Raw genomic sequence first — 14634 nt, forward strand, 5'->3', positions numbered from 1 at the left:
GAACATCATTCACTCATATGATGATGACGAAAGTGAACAAAGCAGCCATGAAGGTAAAAAGATGTGACTCTGAAAAAACAGATTCATTAAACATACTTCACTTTCTCCTGATACAACAAATACTAAATATGTTTCTTGCATTGGATTCTTCAAAATGGCTCCATCTTATGCCACAACAGAGTAGGTGTGTTCAAAGTTTTAAATGTAAGTTTATTAATCAATATATGCCGTGCTGACATATATTTATGTTGAACTTGACATGATATCACAATACATGCTGTTTTATACTACAGTCTGTAATACAATATGATAATTAATTTTTGTAATATCAGAAATTATTACCCTCATCAATGCCTGTAATAATCAAACTTCACTTTTTTAGGAGATATTTAGAGACATTATTGAAAATACAGATTATATAAATAAAAAGGGTTGGGTGGCGTTTACATTTAACAGAAGGAAAAAATATACACAATATTTAGACCACAATTATATTTTTTATTTGTAATTAATGTTTTCTCATTATGAATTGTATTATAGGTGCTCTTTTTTTAGCTAATGAATGGCAGATTTTAGACAAGAAGTACACAACAGGTTATAAGGACAATAAACGACTATTAAATGCAGCTCATAGAACAAACCAACATAAGAACAGAACAGGTGCAATTAAAAGGGTGCATGATGCCATATGGACTTGCTGGGTGGGGGACGACTTCACATGGCAACAGCCAATCAACGTCATTTCACATCTCGACAGACGGACACGAGAGACAGCAACTAAAACTAAGACACGAATGAGCGATGAGCCCCCCTTCACCGCACCTCGCAGCCCCAGTGCTGGTCTGATTACAGGACAATAAGAGTCGGACCTACCCGCTTTCACTCACACACACTTCAATTCATCACGTCAGCTGCACTCCTGCCCTCTAGTGTTCACATACACGCCGCGTTACTACACTACACACACGAAGACATCAGGCAGAGGAGCTGTATGCAAAGGTCAAAGGTGAAAACTGAAACGTATACGCATATCATATATTTATAAAATCCCTTTGAACATGTCAGTTAAAGTTAACTTTTTCGTTTCATTCCATTCCAACATTCATTTAGAGTAATTTATACATGTAGCTGAGTAAAGCTGAGTAAATTTGAATATATATTTACACGCACGCAATCATGCTTCTCCGTACAGACCTACATTCTTCATAAAAACGAACATCCACCACAGTGTGGTTGTGCCCAGTTCTTCAATATCAGGGGTACGTGGGAGGCGGGCGGTGCACCGTCTGCCTGTTGTGTGACTGGCCAGCTGCCACAGCGCCGGCCTCCGATTGGTCAAGAAGACACTCGGTCTCCCTCGACTCAGAACTCGGGCTTTCCTCGTCTGAGCTGGAGGGCACGTAGAGGCCAAGAACTTCCTGGACCTTCACCGGCAGCTCCTGAAACCACAGGTCAAAAGGTGAGCGGACGAGACATTTCAAATCCTGCTGAGCTGCAGCGACTCTGTCCCCAGGCCTGTCCCCAGGTCTCACCTTACACTGGAACAACTGGAGGTATATGGCTTCGGCACCACACAACACCGAATGCAGGTCCAGTTTCATGGTCAGCTCATTGATGTGCTGTAGACACACACACACACACACACACACACACACACACATACACTGATTGACACTGACACACTGGTGCTGGTGCCCGGTTCTGATGCTCGGCCCAGCGCTGAACTAGGAACCAACCGAGGACCTGTCCGCATTTACACTACGCGGGAGCTTGGCGGGAGCCGCATGGTAATGCGTCACAGGCCACACCCACTAAACAGAAATCCCAGCACCGTCACAAGAGCCCCTTCTTTTTGTCCCTGTTATCGTTCTTCCGTGAATTTCTTGATTTCTGACTATTCGGTCGGCTGTTCGTGTGAAGTCTTCTTCCCTTATTCCTTCTTACACTTTCATCTAGTGCACGTTTTCATTTTTGAGGAATTTCTGTGGATGTCCATATTGCTAGAAGAGCTTGAATTTCTTCAACGCTCCGCATTACCACGTCAGGGGTTCTCGCTACGAGACCAGCATAGTTTAGGGGCCAGTTTGGCACTTGTCACCGAAACTGGGAGCCGGCACGAGAACCAGAGCAGTAGAGATATCAGTGGAAGAACATTTTTCATTCACCTTCAGAATTGTGTTGAAATCGTGGTTGGACCCGATCAGCTCCCCTCTCTGTGACTCCAGAATGGCTGAGGCCAGCAACAGGTGGAAGTTGTCACAAGGCAGACGGGTCCACAGAACCTTGAAATAAAAAAACAGGTGGTGGTGGCTGTGCGACTTTAATGGCACGACGGCTCCGTGCTGCTACGCGGCGTGGAAACACACCTCCCACAGAGACAGGATGTCTTCGAAGGCGAACTCGCGCTTGAACCAGATGAGCAGCCAGCGGAAGCAGAAGCAGAGGGAACCGCTGTCCTGCGAGTCTGCGGAAGGGAGAGACGGCGTTAGCGTGCCGCCGGAGCGCCGGTGGTGGCCCCGGAGTCGGATGTTCGGGTTACCCAGGTAGTCGCAGAGCTCCGGGTCCAGTGCCCGCAGCAGCAGGCTGAGCTGAAGGAGCTGCTGCTTCATGGCCTCCTGAGACTCCTCGAAATTCTGGTGCTGTGTGCGAGAAGCATCGGAATAAAACGAGGAATCGTATTTCGTCCTACTGTCACTGCTCATACTCGGTGTCGGACAAGAACGAATCGGACTGGAGAAAAGCCCATCGAGGGTTGAAACATGATGGGTTGTGGGGTATATTGGACCCCATCATTATGGGGTCACACCGTCAGGGGGGTGGACTTTTATAGCTCAGACCGTCAATGTGGGGGTTGGACGGCCAGACGCGGGACGAGTCGCAGCACTGCAAATGAGGCAAGCTGAAACTTTGACCTATGGCCTGAACTACTTCCACTACTTCACTCCGCAGAACACCAGATAAAGTAACGCTGACTAAAGTCATCCCACAGGCCCAGTGCCTTCACTGCACACCTCTCAGCTTTTGGATTTGGATTTGTTTTTTCATTATTACATAGAAAGGAAACTTTGCCATAATGCTATGTGTTGCTGGTTAGTGGCAACATATATATTACTGACTATTCAAATGAAAAAATGACCAATGAGAATACAGGATTTTATGGTGGTAATGTTATGTGGTGAGGGGAGGTTAGACCAATGGTAGCCCAGGCCAGACAGAATTTCAATATCAGCAGTGTTTATGCAGCGTTTACACGAACAACTAGCAGTATTTTCTCTTTACTTCCTCTGACCTCAGATTATAATGCCGAGATCAAGGAATTTGTTGTCCGTAAGCAAAATAAAAAAGTGCAGAAAAGAAATAAGCTTCAGTGGAGAACAGAGGACCTTTTCTTTCGACTAGGAGCTTAACCATAAAACACATTAATCTCAGCTGTGCTTGTCCAGAATACTGACCACCATGTCCATGAATCCCGTCAGACACCAGAAAGACTCCACCTCATTCTGGGTCACAAAAAGGATGGGAGAGAGCAGGTCACTCATCCCCTGGACGTAACCTGAGGAAGATGGACAGCATGAGGACAGACGTTGCCTAGTCTAGACCGAGTGCTGTACATACATTTACAGCATTTCCCAGATGCCCTTATCCAGAGCGCCTTACAATCAGTAGTTACAAGGACAGTCCCCCCCCCCCCCGGAACACTCAGGGTTAAGTGTCTTGCTCAGGGACACAATGGTAGTAAGTGGGATTTAAACATGAGGCTTCTGGTTCATAGATTACTCCACCCACACAGAACAGGTCCCATATATTCAGCATAAATATTCAAAGTTTGTTATTTAGGGCTACAGATAAAAGTTATTGTTGTTGAAACATTTTGTAGCAGAATTGCTTACCCAGGTCAAAGTTGTACATGCAGTAGGTCATAAGCACATCGTGAAGAAGGGCCAGGCCCGGGTTGTCATTACCGGAGAAGAACGGGTTCTGCCTGTCTGTCCGATTCACATCCCGCTCTGTCCAATCAAAGAAAAGCCACCCGTCAGACCTGGGAAACACACAACAGCGCCCAAAAACCTGCAAGAAAACGCGACGGACCAATGAGGCTGCGGTATCCCCTGAGGAGGGAGTTCCTCATCTCCTGCTCCTCGCTGACCGACTTCCACTGGACTTTCATTCGGAAATACTCATCTCTGTTAGGAGAAAAATAGAAGTAACGCTTGGGTCCATTACTGATCAATTACTTACGTACACACACACACACACACACACACAAAAAGAGAGAAACCCACGTTTTCACCCGGACTATGTCCTCCCTTTCCTTAGTAGTGCTGTTCCAGGGATAAAATCCCAACAAGAACTTCCACGCCTCCTTTCTCAAGGATGGAGTGATTCCCTGGGTAAAATAAAAAAATGATAAGGAGATGTTCTGTTATTTAATATTCAGGTTACATAGAGAGATTAATAATGCATATTATCTTTCCTCTTACCAAGCTTGTTAACATGTCAGTTTCTAGGATCATAAATCATACAGGTGGATTTTCCTGCTCACTTTCCAGACCATGACTGGACCAGCTGGTGACATATGGCCTTTCCTCCTATCATAGCTCTATGCTTCCTAATTTACAGCACGACCCTTGTTCTCAGACATGTATGTCCCAGATTTCTGTTCATGTGAAGCAGAAATGTTGGACAGAAAGTAAATATATTTTATATGAAGCATTTACATTTTCTTTTTACTTAAAAAACATAAGGAGTGCACAGGAAGTTACTGACTTTGTGGAAAAATACATTGCTAAAAGAAAGTACATTACAGGCCAAAAGTCTGGACACACCTTCTCATTCAATGTGTTTTTTTTATTTTCATGACCATTTACATTGGTAGATTCTCACTGAAGGCATCAAAACTATGAATGAACACATGTGGAGTTATGTACTTAACAAAAAGTGGAGACCTGACCTCCACAGTCACCAGACCTGAACCCAATCCAGATGGTTTGGGGTGAGCTGGACCCCAACAAGTGCTAAACACCTCTGGGAACTCCTTCAAGACTGTTGGAGAAGCATTTCATGTGACGACCTCTTGAAGCTCATCGAGAGAATGCCAAGAGTGTGTAAAGCAGTAATCAGAGCAAAGAAACTAGAATATAAAACATGTTTTCAGTGATTTCACCTTTTTTTGTTAAGTACATAACTCCACATGTGTTCATTCATAGTTTTGATGCCTTCAGTGAGAATCTACCAACGTAAATGGTCATGAAAATAAAGAAAACTCATGGAATGAGAAGGTGTGTCCAAACTTTTGGTCTGTACTGTATTTGCATTTGCAGTTGTGACTGACATGTGTCTTTCATTAGAATTCACTAGTTCCTATAATGGTCCAAGGCAGTTAATGTTTATTAAAGAAAGAGTCGTTAGACTGTAAATCACCATATTAGTTTACTTAATTTAAAACTTTTACTCAAGTGGAAGTTTAAAGGGAGAACTTAATGAAACTCATGAAATGAATCCACTTCTGACATTTAGGACCAACAGATAACTGGTGTCCCTATGACTCCACACAGGTTCACGTTCCAGACGTGGAGCCCACACCCACATATACAAAAATATTAAAATACCCCTCTGAAGATCAGCGCTTTGACCCGCCCCGGGTCTGTGACACGCCCCTCCGGGTCTAAAAACTCGTCCCACTTGTCCAAGGGCTGACCCCGGCTGACCTCTGGCCTGGGACCAAGCTCGGCCCCCTGTAAAACAAAACTTACGCATCAGACATGTCCGATGCTTCCAGTCAAAACTCATGAAGGTTGGACCCCCTAAAAGATTTCTAAAGTTTAGTAATGTAAAAACTATTTTAAACAGGCATATTTGCTGGATTCTCCATTTAAAATCAATAGAATCAACACTGCTGCTGTTACTCTTTTTAAAGATTGTTATCAGTAAAGCGAGGAATAATAAGATATGCACTCCAGTCCTCCAGAGACGGAGGGAGACAATTCATTTCCTTGTTGTCCCTTCTGAAACATAATAAAAGCTCAAGTCAGCTGTCGGCCTGCAGGGCTTGGCCCCGCCCTGTCCCTAGTGTCCCAGGGATATTACAGCGGCAAACTCACACAGGTAATGAGCTCGAACCCAGGCTCATCGTCAGCAGGGTGGCCAGCCTGTGTGTCATGAGGGCCATGTGCGTGAAGTGGAGACTCCGGCGGCCGCAGGGCGCCCCTGAAGAAGTTAGTGACCTTGGAGAAGCCCCCAAAAGTGGTGGCGTAGGGGTCTTGGATGAACCTCTAAACATGGAGGAGGGATACGAGGGTCAGCTACACACCAAGAGACAAGAGAAATACACAGGAAGGAAGCACCGACCGAGACGAGATCAGAGCCGTCATCGAACATCTGCAGCTCGTCGAACGACTGCGAGAGCGCGCCCGAGTCATGGGGGTACGCCAGGAACAGCCTCCCGTCCACCGGAGACCTGGTGCAGGGAGAGAGTGGCACTCAGCAGAAGGGATTGCTGGGAAGTTGCAGCGCCACGGCGGGGGAGCATGCACTCACGGCGCCAGGATGATGTAGCGCTGCAGGGCCCTCAGCAGCTCCCGGGTTCCCCCTCTGTGGAAGTGCAGGGGAGGAAGAGGGTGGCCCCCCCTGCTGGTCAGCACTAAAAAATTGCGCCCCAGGGAGAAGCGGGCGCGGCGCAGGGAGTAGAGCTCGGAGAGAGGTATTGAGAAGGCGCCCCACTGACCTGAGAGAAGCACGAACATGTAAACACCACAGCAGGTAGTCCAGTTCCATTTTAGACCTCACTATATTCCTGGCAAGACCCCCTCATTATGTCGACTTTGGTTGTTTATTTGGCAGACGCCCTTATCCAGAGCGACTTACAGCATTCTTATATGCAACCATCAATGAAGTGATCAATTCTGGTTCACTAGGACCCCCCCAACTATGAATACAATATGAAGGTTACCTATGTGTTCTTCTAACACATCTCTGCATATCAACTTGAATATAATTTCCACTTTAAGTCCCTTTTCAGACAGTACTGCACAAAGATACCAATGTATATTTTTTACTCAGATTAATTAACTTTCCTTGGATTTCATGGAGTGCTAAATGTTTACATATTAAATAAAAAAAAACCGAAGAGAATAACAAATAAAAAAGTATTGTTTTTAAAATTATTATTATTATTATTTTTTTATTATAAAAGAGTAGCAGAAGTGATTGTTGGAATCCTCTGGCCACTTGACAGCACAGAAAGTAAGTAAGGTAAGCCAAGTAAATTCATAAAGAGCCAAAGTTCACCGAGCCCACTGTTTACTGAACTGTCTCCATTCGCATCTCGAGCCTGCACGTCTGATAACGGTACCTGTCTCTCGCACCGGCGGGGGCTCACGCACATGATCACGCTTCACCGTGCTGATGACCGCCCAGTCCGGCTCGTAGCCGGGGTCAAAGTTGGTCTCCTCCTCTCCTCCATTCTCATCCTGACGAGATAAACACGAGATGAGCAAACAGAGACTAGATGAGTTTATAAAAAGCAGCGAGGAAAAGAATTAGAATCTTGCTGGAAGAAACATAATTATGATAAAAAACAATATATATCAAATTTTCCTCCTACTCCTTTGTAGGTGCATAAAATCCTTCTTTTTCACCTTCTTGGTATAAAAAACCGCTGGAGCATTTTTCCCTGCATCTTCTAATGGGCTCCATTCCAACGCAGGTTCTCCATCCTGGAAAAGGTCAGAGGACGGAGATCAGCCCAGAATCAAAGGACAAGGACCTGTGTAACGGGAAAGGGCCCATACCCTCTCAACGATTCGGATGAAGCCTGGGATCGTGGTGTCCTGGTTACTCCTCTTGGCGTTGGTGTGGAGGTACACACCCTCCTTCTCAAAGATCAGCTTGTGGGCAAGAGACAGGATGATTAAAAACAAGGGCTTATTAATTGATAGTAATAAGCTATAGAGTGAAGTGAAAGTAAAGTGATTGTGAAACACTGCAGCACAGCACACAGTGTTGTGTCCTCTGTATTTAACCAGCACCCTCGTGTGGGGATTCGGGATTCGAACCCACAACCTTCTGAGTCTGTTGTTTGGCAGTTGGTAGAGACAGAAAAGTCTCGGACTTTTTTGGATAATGAATTGCATACGTGGGGAAATGACTGGCGTTGCTGGAATTGTTCGTAGTTTCTCACTGGTGAGCTAAGCTGACGGTGTGAAAGGTGCCATATAAACAAAACTATTACCAGTTTAAAAACAATGCTACTAAAGGGCGGTGACTCACGCGTGACTGACGTCCTGAGCAGCCTGACCAATCAGGTCACTCTTAAAAACAACTTTAATGACAAGCATGAGTCCACTATAGCACTAGATTTTAGATTTTAGCAGTTCCTGAGCCTAACGTTATTTAAAGCAAAATAAGTTTATTGGCGAAGATGTTGGAAAATAAACAAAACGAACTGATGATGATGACGACGTATAACGAGTCGATATTATTGGGGCTATAATAAAAGATTCCCTTGTGAATATTAATTAATCATCAGTAAATGACTATGTTATCAGAAGAGATCAAAATAAACGTTCCTTTGATCTACACATCTGTGAGTCGTTTGCAACCAGGAAAAAAAACTGAACTGAACTAGGAAACAGTTGGCTGGACACTTTGCTAATTATTACGCATTATGAGAATAACAACTATAATGTCTTATCTTAACTAATCGAGACGTTTTTGTCGGCTCCGGGTGAAAAATCCACGGAACAAAGTGCAAGCCAGCGATCGCCTCACGGCTTACCTTGTGACTGCCAGCCTTGGACTCCATTCCTCCGTCACTGTACCGCAGCAACAACGTCCCACAACATCCAATTCTCGCGACACTTCCGCTTCCGCGCTGGTCCCGCCTCCTCTGACGCGGCTCCACCGCAGCCAATCAGAGCGTCGTGCGTGCCAACTCCCTTTAAAACGCGTGGCTGAAGCCGCACCGGTTCCGCTCGCCGCCAGTAGCCGACGTGAGCGCCCGAGGATGGGAGTGCCGCAGTCGCTTTCTGCTGCGTCGGTGAAGGTACGAACGGACAATCCAGTCGCGTCATCTCGTTCGAGCGCGGAGGTTCGGTGGTGGAGGTTTTGTTGGTTTCGTTCGTCTTATCGTCACGTACAGTTTTTGTGGTGCAGCGAAAGACTAACAGTCAATAGGGACTTTTGGGAAATAACACTAGCGACGCAGGACTACACGTTGATAAACGACACGAAAAAACACTGTGAAGGCGCGTTTGGTAAGAAAAAAATAAACTCCACGAAGCTGCTCCACCTCAGTCGCGTTTTTAGACCCGTTACCATACGCAATGCAGGGTGTCTTCCCCGACCCGATTTAAGGTACGGCTTTTGCGGACTCCGTGACCGCCCGGGAATTTAGACCAGGCACGTCCAAAGTCCGGCCCGAGGGGTCAGATGCCGTAAAAGCCCATGTCACGTAATAAACACGAACAGCGGTCTGTGCTTCACCTCGCTCAGCCACTAATCCGTACACAGGTTTATGTTTGAATGAGTTGACTGTGATTCACTGAAATATTTATTTTTTATTTATTTATTCTTCCCATTTATCTAGAGCTGCGCACAACAGCACGCTTCAGTGTAAACGTGTTTTTTCTTTTTTTAACAGACAATGCATAATGCACAGATTATCTCCAAAACCATGTATATGGAGAGCAATGAGTAATTTGCACAAAGAGCAGTGAGTGTTGATGAGGGAGGTTCCAAAATTTGCAATGTGTGCGTCCGTATGCAGGTCCAAATGGCTTCATTTGTTATTTAACATTAGGCCCGTGTGTCTTTAATTTGGGGGGTTTGTATTGGTAGTTTTCTACCTGGCCGTTTCCAGCAGTTCCGCGTTTTCGCGAAAGTGGGCGGGGCTGTTCCGGCCACGTGCGCAGCGTGCGTCAGCGCGTACAGCGAAAGCCCCGCCCTCCCGCGCCGTGCAGTAAACAGCGCTGCGCACGTCGCGTCACTGGAGTCTGGGGGAGAGCGGAGCGGAGAGCCGGACGGACGGACCGAGAGCCAGGGGGGGTAGCGGAGACCGAGCTGGCGGCTTGTGTGAGTGAAGTTGAGCCTGCGATGGCGGCTATTATTATTATTATCATTATTTATTTTAACCCGTACTGCGTCCCGGACTCCTCCTTCCAGCGGCTAAGGTCGCTAGCGTTAGCGCCGCCGCCGCTGCGACAATGGAGCGAAATGCGTCGGCCGAAGCTCGACGTGCGCGACGTCGTACCGACTATGGTGACACGGTGGTCGCCCTGCGGGCCTGCTCGCCTGCGAGGGTCCAGCGGGGCGCTGCAGGCGTGCGCAGCAAACGGCTCAGTCGCCGAGTATGAAGCGCGTTTCTAGTTCGCGGCGGAAAAGTTGGAAGCGGCTCCAGTAGCTTAAATCCCATTACTTGTCCCACCTCCTTATGCACCGTTACGTGATCCGCCCCGAGTCACCCACCAAGCCCGTGGCCTTGTTCCAAAAAAAAAAAAAAAAAAAAATTCCCCATGTAGCAAAAGAATAGTTTGTTCATGCATTTTTCAGAAGGAGCGGGGCTGGATAGTTCAGGAAGTCTCAAAAGAGATAACTAGTCTCAGCAGTGTCTGTGATTCTTATATTTAAGAGCGACTTGTAGGGGGTCGCCTGAACAATCTGAAGCGATCGGTGCTGAAGTGACAGGGATCCTCTGGATCACACAGAATGGTAGCAGCCTAGCGGGTAAGACACCCGAAGGCCACAAAGTCCCAGGTTCAAACCCCACTTATCACCATCGTGTCCCTGAGCAGGGAACTTAACCCTGACTGTCCCTGTCTCTACTGACTGAAAGTCGCTCTGGATAAGGGCGTGAATGTAAATGGTTCTCGTCTTCAAAAGTGGACAGCTGTCCAGTGACAATTTATTTTCTCCATGTGAGTTGTTCTTCTAGTCAGCGAGGGCCAAAAGCCGCTGATTTGGGGCTACGCAAGAAATGCCATAAATAGACGGAGCCTGTGCACCCGTGGTCCATCGTGAACCCCCATCGTGCCTGTGTCTTACATTACGGCATTTACCAGACGCCCTTATCCAGAGCGACTTCCAATCAGTAGTTACAGGGACAGTCCCCCGCTCAGGTTTAACTCAGGGTTAAGTGTCTTGCTCAGGGACACAATGGTAGTAAGTGGGATTTGAACCTTACCCACTAGGCTACTACCACACTAAATTCTTCGGTCCAACACTGTCCAACACTGCAGCATGTGTGAAGAATGAGCGACGTCTGCAGAATGAGTCAAATGTTGAACAGAAAAGAGATCCCGTCCCCTTTGTCTCGTCTGATCGGCGCGTCTTTTGGAATTCTGTCTCTGCAGGCAACATCGGAAGGTGGCGTCAGCCCAGCTCTCCCCTAGTTCTCTCACGCACGCAGACACGCCGACCCTGCTAACTCACTCGCCACGTTGTGCCTGATGCGGTCTCGTCGATGTTAACAAATGATACCAAAGAAACTAAAACCAAACAGGAAGATGTGGCGTTAACAGATAATAATTAAAAAAAGCTGGACACACCGACTTCTCTTGGTAGAGAAGTACATGCAAGGTGGGATTTATTTATTTTTTTAAATTGAAACCAATTTGGCCCTAAATACGTAAGAGAACCAACATGGCCTCCGTGACCCAGTCGGCTCACCCCGAGATCCCAGACAACCACAAGGAGAGCTGGCTGGCGTTGCTGGCGGCGGCAGAGGCTTACGGCCAAAAGTCTGGCTGTGACCTCGCCATCTTGACCGCCTGCAAGAAGTTCCGGTCTGCTGCGGCGGAGGGAGACGGCGCGAGGAGGCAGGGGGGCGGCACGCCGGCGCCCGCCACCAGGAGGTGGGACTACGCCTATCACGTGTGGGGGCAGGGGGCGCTGGCGGAGTCGTCGCGGCGGTACATCGACGACATTGCCGTGCTGCACTCCACCTCCGTGCTGACGGCGCAGCGACAGACGCGCCCCGGCGGGGGACAGGGCGGGGCCGCGCCAGGGGTGGACACGCCCTCCGAGGCTGGGTCAAGAATGGTGAGCGAATTCTTTTAAGTGAAAAAGTGAAGTGATTGTCACTTGTGATGCACAGCACACGGTGCACACAGTGAAATTTGTCTTCTGCATTTAACCATCACCCTGAGTGAGCAGTGGGCAGCCATGACAGGCGCCCGGGGAGCAGTGTGTGGGGACGGTGCTTTGCTCAGTGGCACCTCAGTAGTACCTTGGCGGATCGGGATTCGAACCGGCAACCTTCTGATTACGGGGCCGCTTCCTTAACCGCTAGGCCACCACTGCCCCAATTTTTATTATTTTTTTTTTTTAATTGTCCCTTCCCTCCTCTGTCAACAAGGTTGCCATGGCGACCAGCATTGCCGTTGGCCGGCCTTTATGGGAAGGATGTTACTTATTTTCTAGAGCAGCGGGAAGGAAGGTGGGATAAGTTTCTGTTTCCTTTGCAGGGATTGGCTGCTGACAGCGGGGCGGGGTCCGTCAGCCCCAGCGCTCACCTCTACTCGCAGAGCTATCCGTCTATCTACAACTCGAGCGTTTCCATCGGCCAGGCTGCGGTTCTGCATGGGAATGGTGAGAGAGAGAGGGGCGTCTTGGAGGAGGCCGAGCGAGCAAGGGAGAGGGCTGCGATCGGCGACTTGGAGGAAGAGGAGGAGGACGAGGAGGAGGAGGAAGAAGTTGATGGGGGGAGAGGGAATTTGAACGAGTCTGCAGGTGAGATGTGGCTGAAATCTTGCTTCCTATTGGCTGATGCACCATTTTATCACTGTTCTGAATCCACTGGAAGTCTGGGCTGTGAATGTGATTTCATTTTGATTTACGTTTTAGGAGTTTTCTCCATGGATGAGGACTCTCTGTCGCGGGACTGTGAGCCGTTTTTCGAGTCTGACGGGGAAGAGGAGAGCACTGATGGTGTGTGTGTGTGTGTGTGTTCTATGTCTCTGGTTCCTCAGAACATCAGTGTTCTCAGACCTTTCATGTGTTTGCCTGCCAGGCTCTCTGAGCGAGGACGCCCCTCCACCGGTCCGAGGCATGGCGGTGGGTCACCCGTCGTCACGCTCCTCTCACCCCATGGCCATGGCGCGGTCTCTGCCCGTCTCTGTGCCCGTGTGGGGCTACCGCGGCAACAGAGGCCCCCAGGGAGAGAGTCACAGCGGGGAACGGGTAAGATGGAATGGTACCGTGCTCACGCCTCACGAGCAGTCCACGCCGACTGTACGCGCGTCTTAATCCTCCGGCTCCGCCTCTCTCCCCCCCACAGGTGGGCTGTGCCGATCTGGAGCACATCGCCGCCAGCATGAAGGCCCTCCTGGCTCCTGGTGCCACAGACGGCACAGAGATGTTCGGTGCGCTGCCCCGCCCGCGCCTCAACACGGGCGACTTCTCTCTCAAGCATTGAGGGGTACACTGTGTGTGTGTGTGTGTGTGTGTTTGGGGGAGAGTTTATATGTTTGTGTGAGACTGGGTGGGGCATCACTGCCGAGTGTGTGTGTGTGTGTGTGTGTGTGTGTGTGTGAGAGAGAGGAAGAGAACCCGGAGTTTACCGATTAAGGGCTGTGTTTTAATGGCATTCGGCGTGTCACAGAGAAGCCTTACCAAAAATTCACAGACTGCACCTGAAGTCTGACTTGAACCGTAATTGAAATGAACCGTAGTGAAGAGTAAAGAGCGCATTTTACTCTTCAGTTGGCGGCACATGTGGAAACGCAGAAGATCCAGGGGAAAAAAAGGATCTGGATTGTGTGTGACGTGCGTGGACAAGATGCCCGGTGTGGCGCCGTTAAAATCCAGCCCGGTCTGAGACTGAAAACGTGGTGACTGGCCGACCGGTTGGGGGGCGGGGTGAGGTTCTAAAATGCTGCCGTGGTGGAAGAACACTTGACTGTGACACATTTACCATTTGAACACTAACAGTGGAGGGGGGGGGGCTTTTAAAATGCACCAGCGTAACACTAACTTCACACTACACTAACCTCAGTCGCCACCCAACACTACCACACCCACGCTTCACTACCAGTCAACTACAAATGGGTGCTTTTTTTTTTTTTTTTTCTCCTCCCCCCTTCTCCTCCCCCCTGCTTGTGTGTTTGTGCCATGTGTTTTTGACTGAACGTTCAGTGTGTTCTTCAGCACTGCCGTTTCTTTACAACCTTGCAACTGATGCAGCGCCAGTGTTGTTGATTGATGATGATGATGATGATGATTATGAATCAGGGAGTGATGGGCAACTTTTTTTTTTTTTTTTTTTTGCCAATGCTACAATCGGGAATTTCAGACTGAAAAGTGTTCAGAAGCATCTCAGATGTTCAGTGTATCAGCTGATGTTTTCTTTCAATAAACAAGTCATTGGTTGACTGTGTTCAGTTCATGTCTGCGTTAATGACCTTTCACGGTAAAATAGTCCCAGTAATTATCGTCAGAGTTACCGGTGAATTTATATAGAACAGTTGAACTAATCTGATTAGAGATATTTAGGATCTTTCAGTTTAAAAATATATATTTAGGATCTTTCAGTTTAAATATATATATATATATATAAATGAAACATCCAAAGAACTAAAGAATAACCATGAAAGACAAAACTAAACATTTAAATATTAGTTGTGCATCATACCTTTTGTA

General features: G+C 47.8%; 2 protein-coding genes across 4 annotated transcripts; one reads left to right on the forward strand and one right to left on the reverse strand.

The window, feature by feature from the left end:
- Positions 1-477: 477 nt before the first annotated feature.
- On the reverse strand, positions 478-8875 carry tbc1d17 (TBC1 domain family, member 17). Its single transcript, XM_028986204.1, has 17 exons — positions 8777-8875; positions 7791-7886; positions 7638-7715; positions 7352-7469; positions 6538-6724; positions 6349-6457; positions 6102-6272; positions 5610-5735; positions 4284-4387; positions 4090-4184; positions 3891-4007; positions 3453-3553; positions 2540-2639; positions 2367-2464; positions 2166-2282; positions 1533-1619; positions 478-1439 (listed from the first exon to the last, which is right to left on the reverse strand). Exons 1-17 carry the CDS (start codon positions 8801-8803, stop codon positions 1254-1256), a joined length of 1917 nt encoding a protein of 638 aa, XP_028842037.1. The 5' UTR covers positions 8804-8875; the 3' UTR covers positions 478-1253.
- Positions 8876-8944: 69 nt separating this feature from the next.
- Positions 8945-14375, forward strand: akt1s1 (AKT1 substrate 1 (proline-rich)). 3 transcript variants are annotated; one of them, XM_028986998.1, is made up of 7 exons: positions 9925-10071; positions 11349-12036; positions 12462-12726; positions 12841-12924; positions 13007-13176; positions 13274-13414; positions 13699-14375. In XM_028986998.1, the coding sequence occupies exons 2-6, from the start codon at positions 11638-11640 to the stop codon at positions 13409-13411; spliced, it is 1056 nt and encodes a 351-aa protein (XP_028842831.1). In that variant the 5' UTR covers positions 9925-10071; positions 11349-11637; the 3' UTR covers positions 13412-13414; positions 13699-14375. The 3 variants fall into 3 exon arrangements, with proteins under 3 accessions (XP_028842832.1, XP_028842831.1, XP_028842829.1); XM_028986999.1 differs by lacking the exon at positions 9925-10071 and adding an exon at positions 8945-9043 and having other exon boundaries at positions 13274-14375; XM_028986996.1 differs by having other exon boundaries at positions 13274-14375.
- The last annotated feature ends 259 nt before the right edge of the window (positions 14376-14634 follow it).

This window comes from Denticeps clupeoides, chromosome 7 (assembly GCF_900700375.1).
Source record: "Denticeps clupeoides chromosome 7, fDenClu1.1, whole genome shotgun sequence".
Classification (NCBI taxonomy): Eukaryota; Metazoa; Chordata; class Actinopteri; order Clupeiformes; family Denticipitidae; genus Denticeps; species Denticeps clupeoides.

Coding starts and splice junctions, on each gene's coding strand:
- akt1s1 (XM_028986999.1), top strand. CDS start 11,638: ATGGCCTCCGTGACCCAGTCGGCTCACCCCGAGATCCCAGACAACCAC. Junction 12,037..12,461: donor CCGAGGCTGGGTCAAGAATG/GTGAGCGAATTC, acceptor TTTCCTTTGCAG/GGATTGGCTGCTGACAGCGG. Junction 13,177..13,273: donor AGAGTCACAGCGGGGAACGG/GTAAGATGGAAT, acceptor TCCCCCCCACAG/GTGGGCTGTGCCGATCTGGA.
- tbc1d17 (XM_028986204.1), bottom strand. CDS start 8,803: ATGGAGTCCAAGGCTGGCAGTCACAAG. Junction 4,185..4,283: donor GACATAGTCCGGGTGAAAAC/GTGGGTTTCTCT, acceptor TTCTCCTAACAG/AGATGAGTATTTCCGAATGA. Junction 2,283..2,366: donor ACATCCTGTCTCTGTGGGAG/GTGTGTTTCCAC, acceptor TTTTATTTCAAG/GTTCTGTGGACCCGTCTGCC.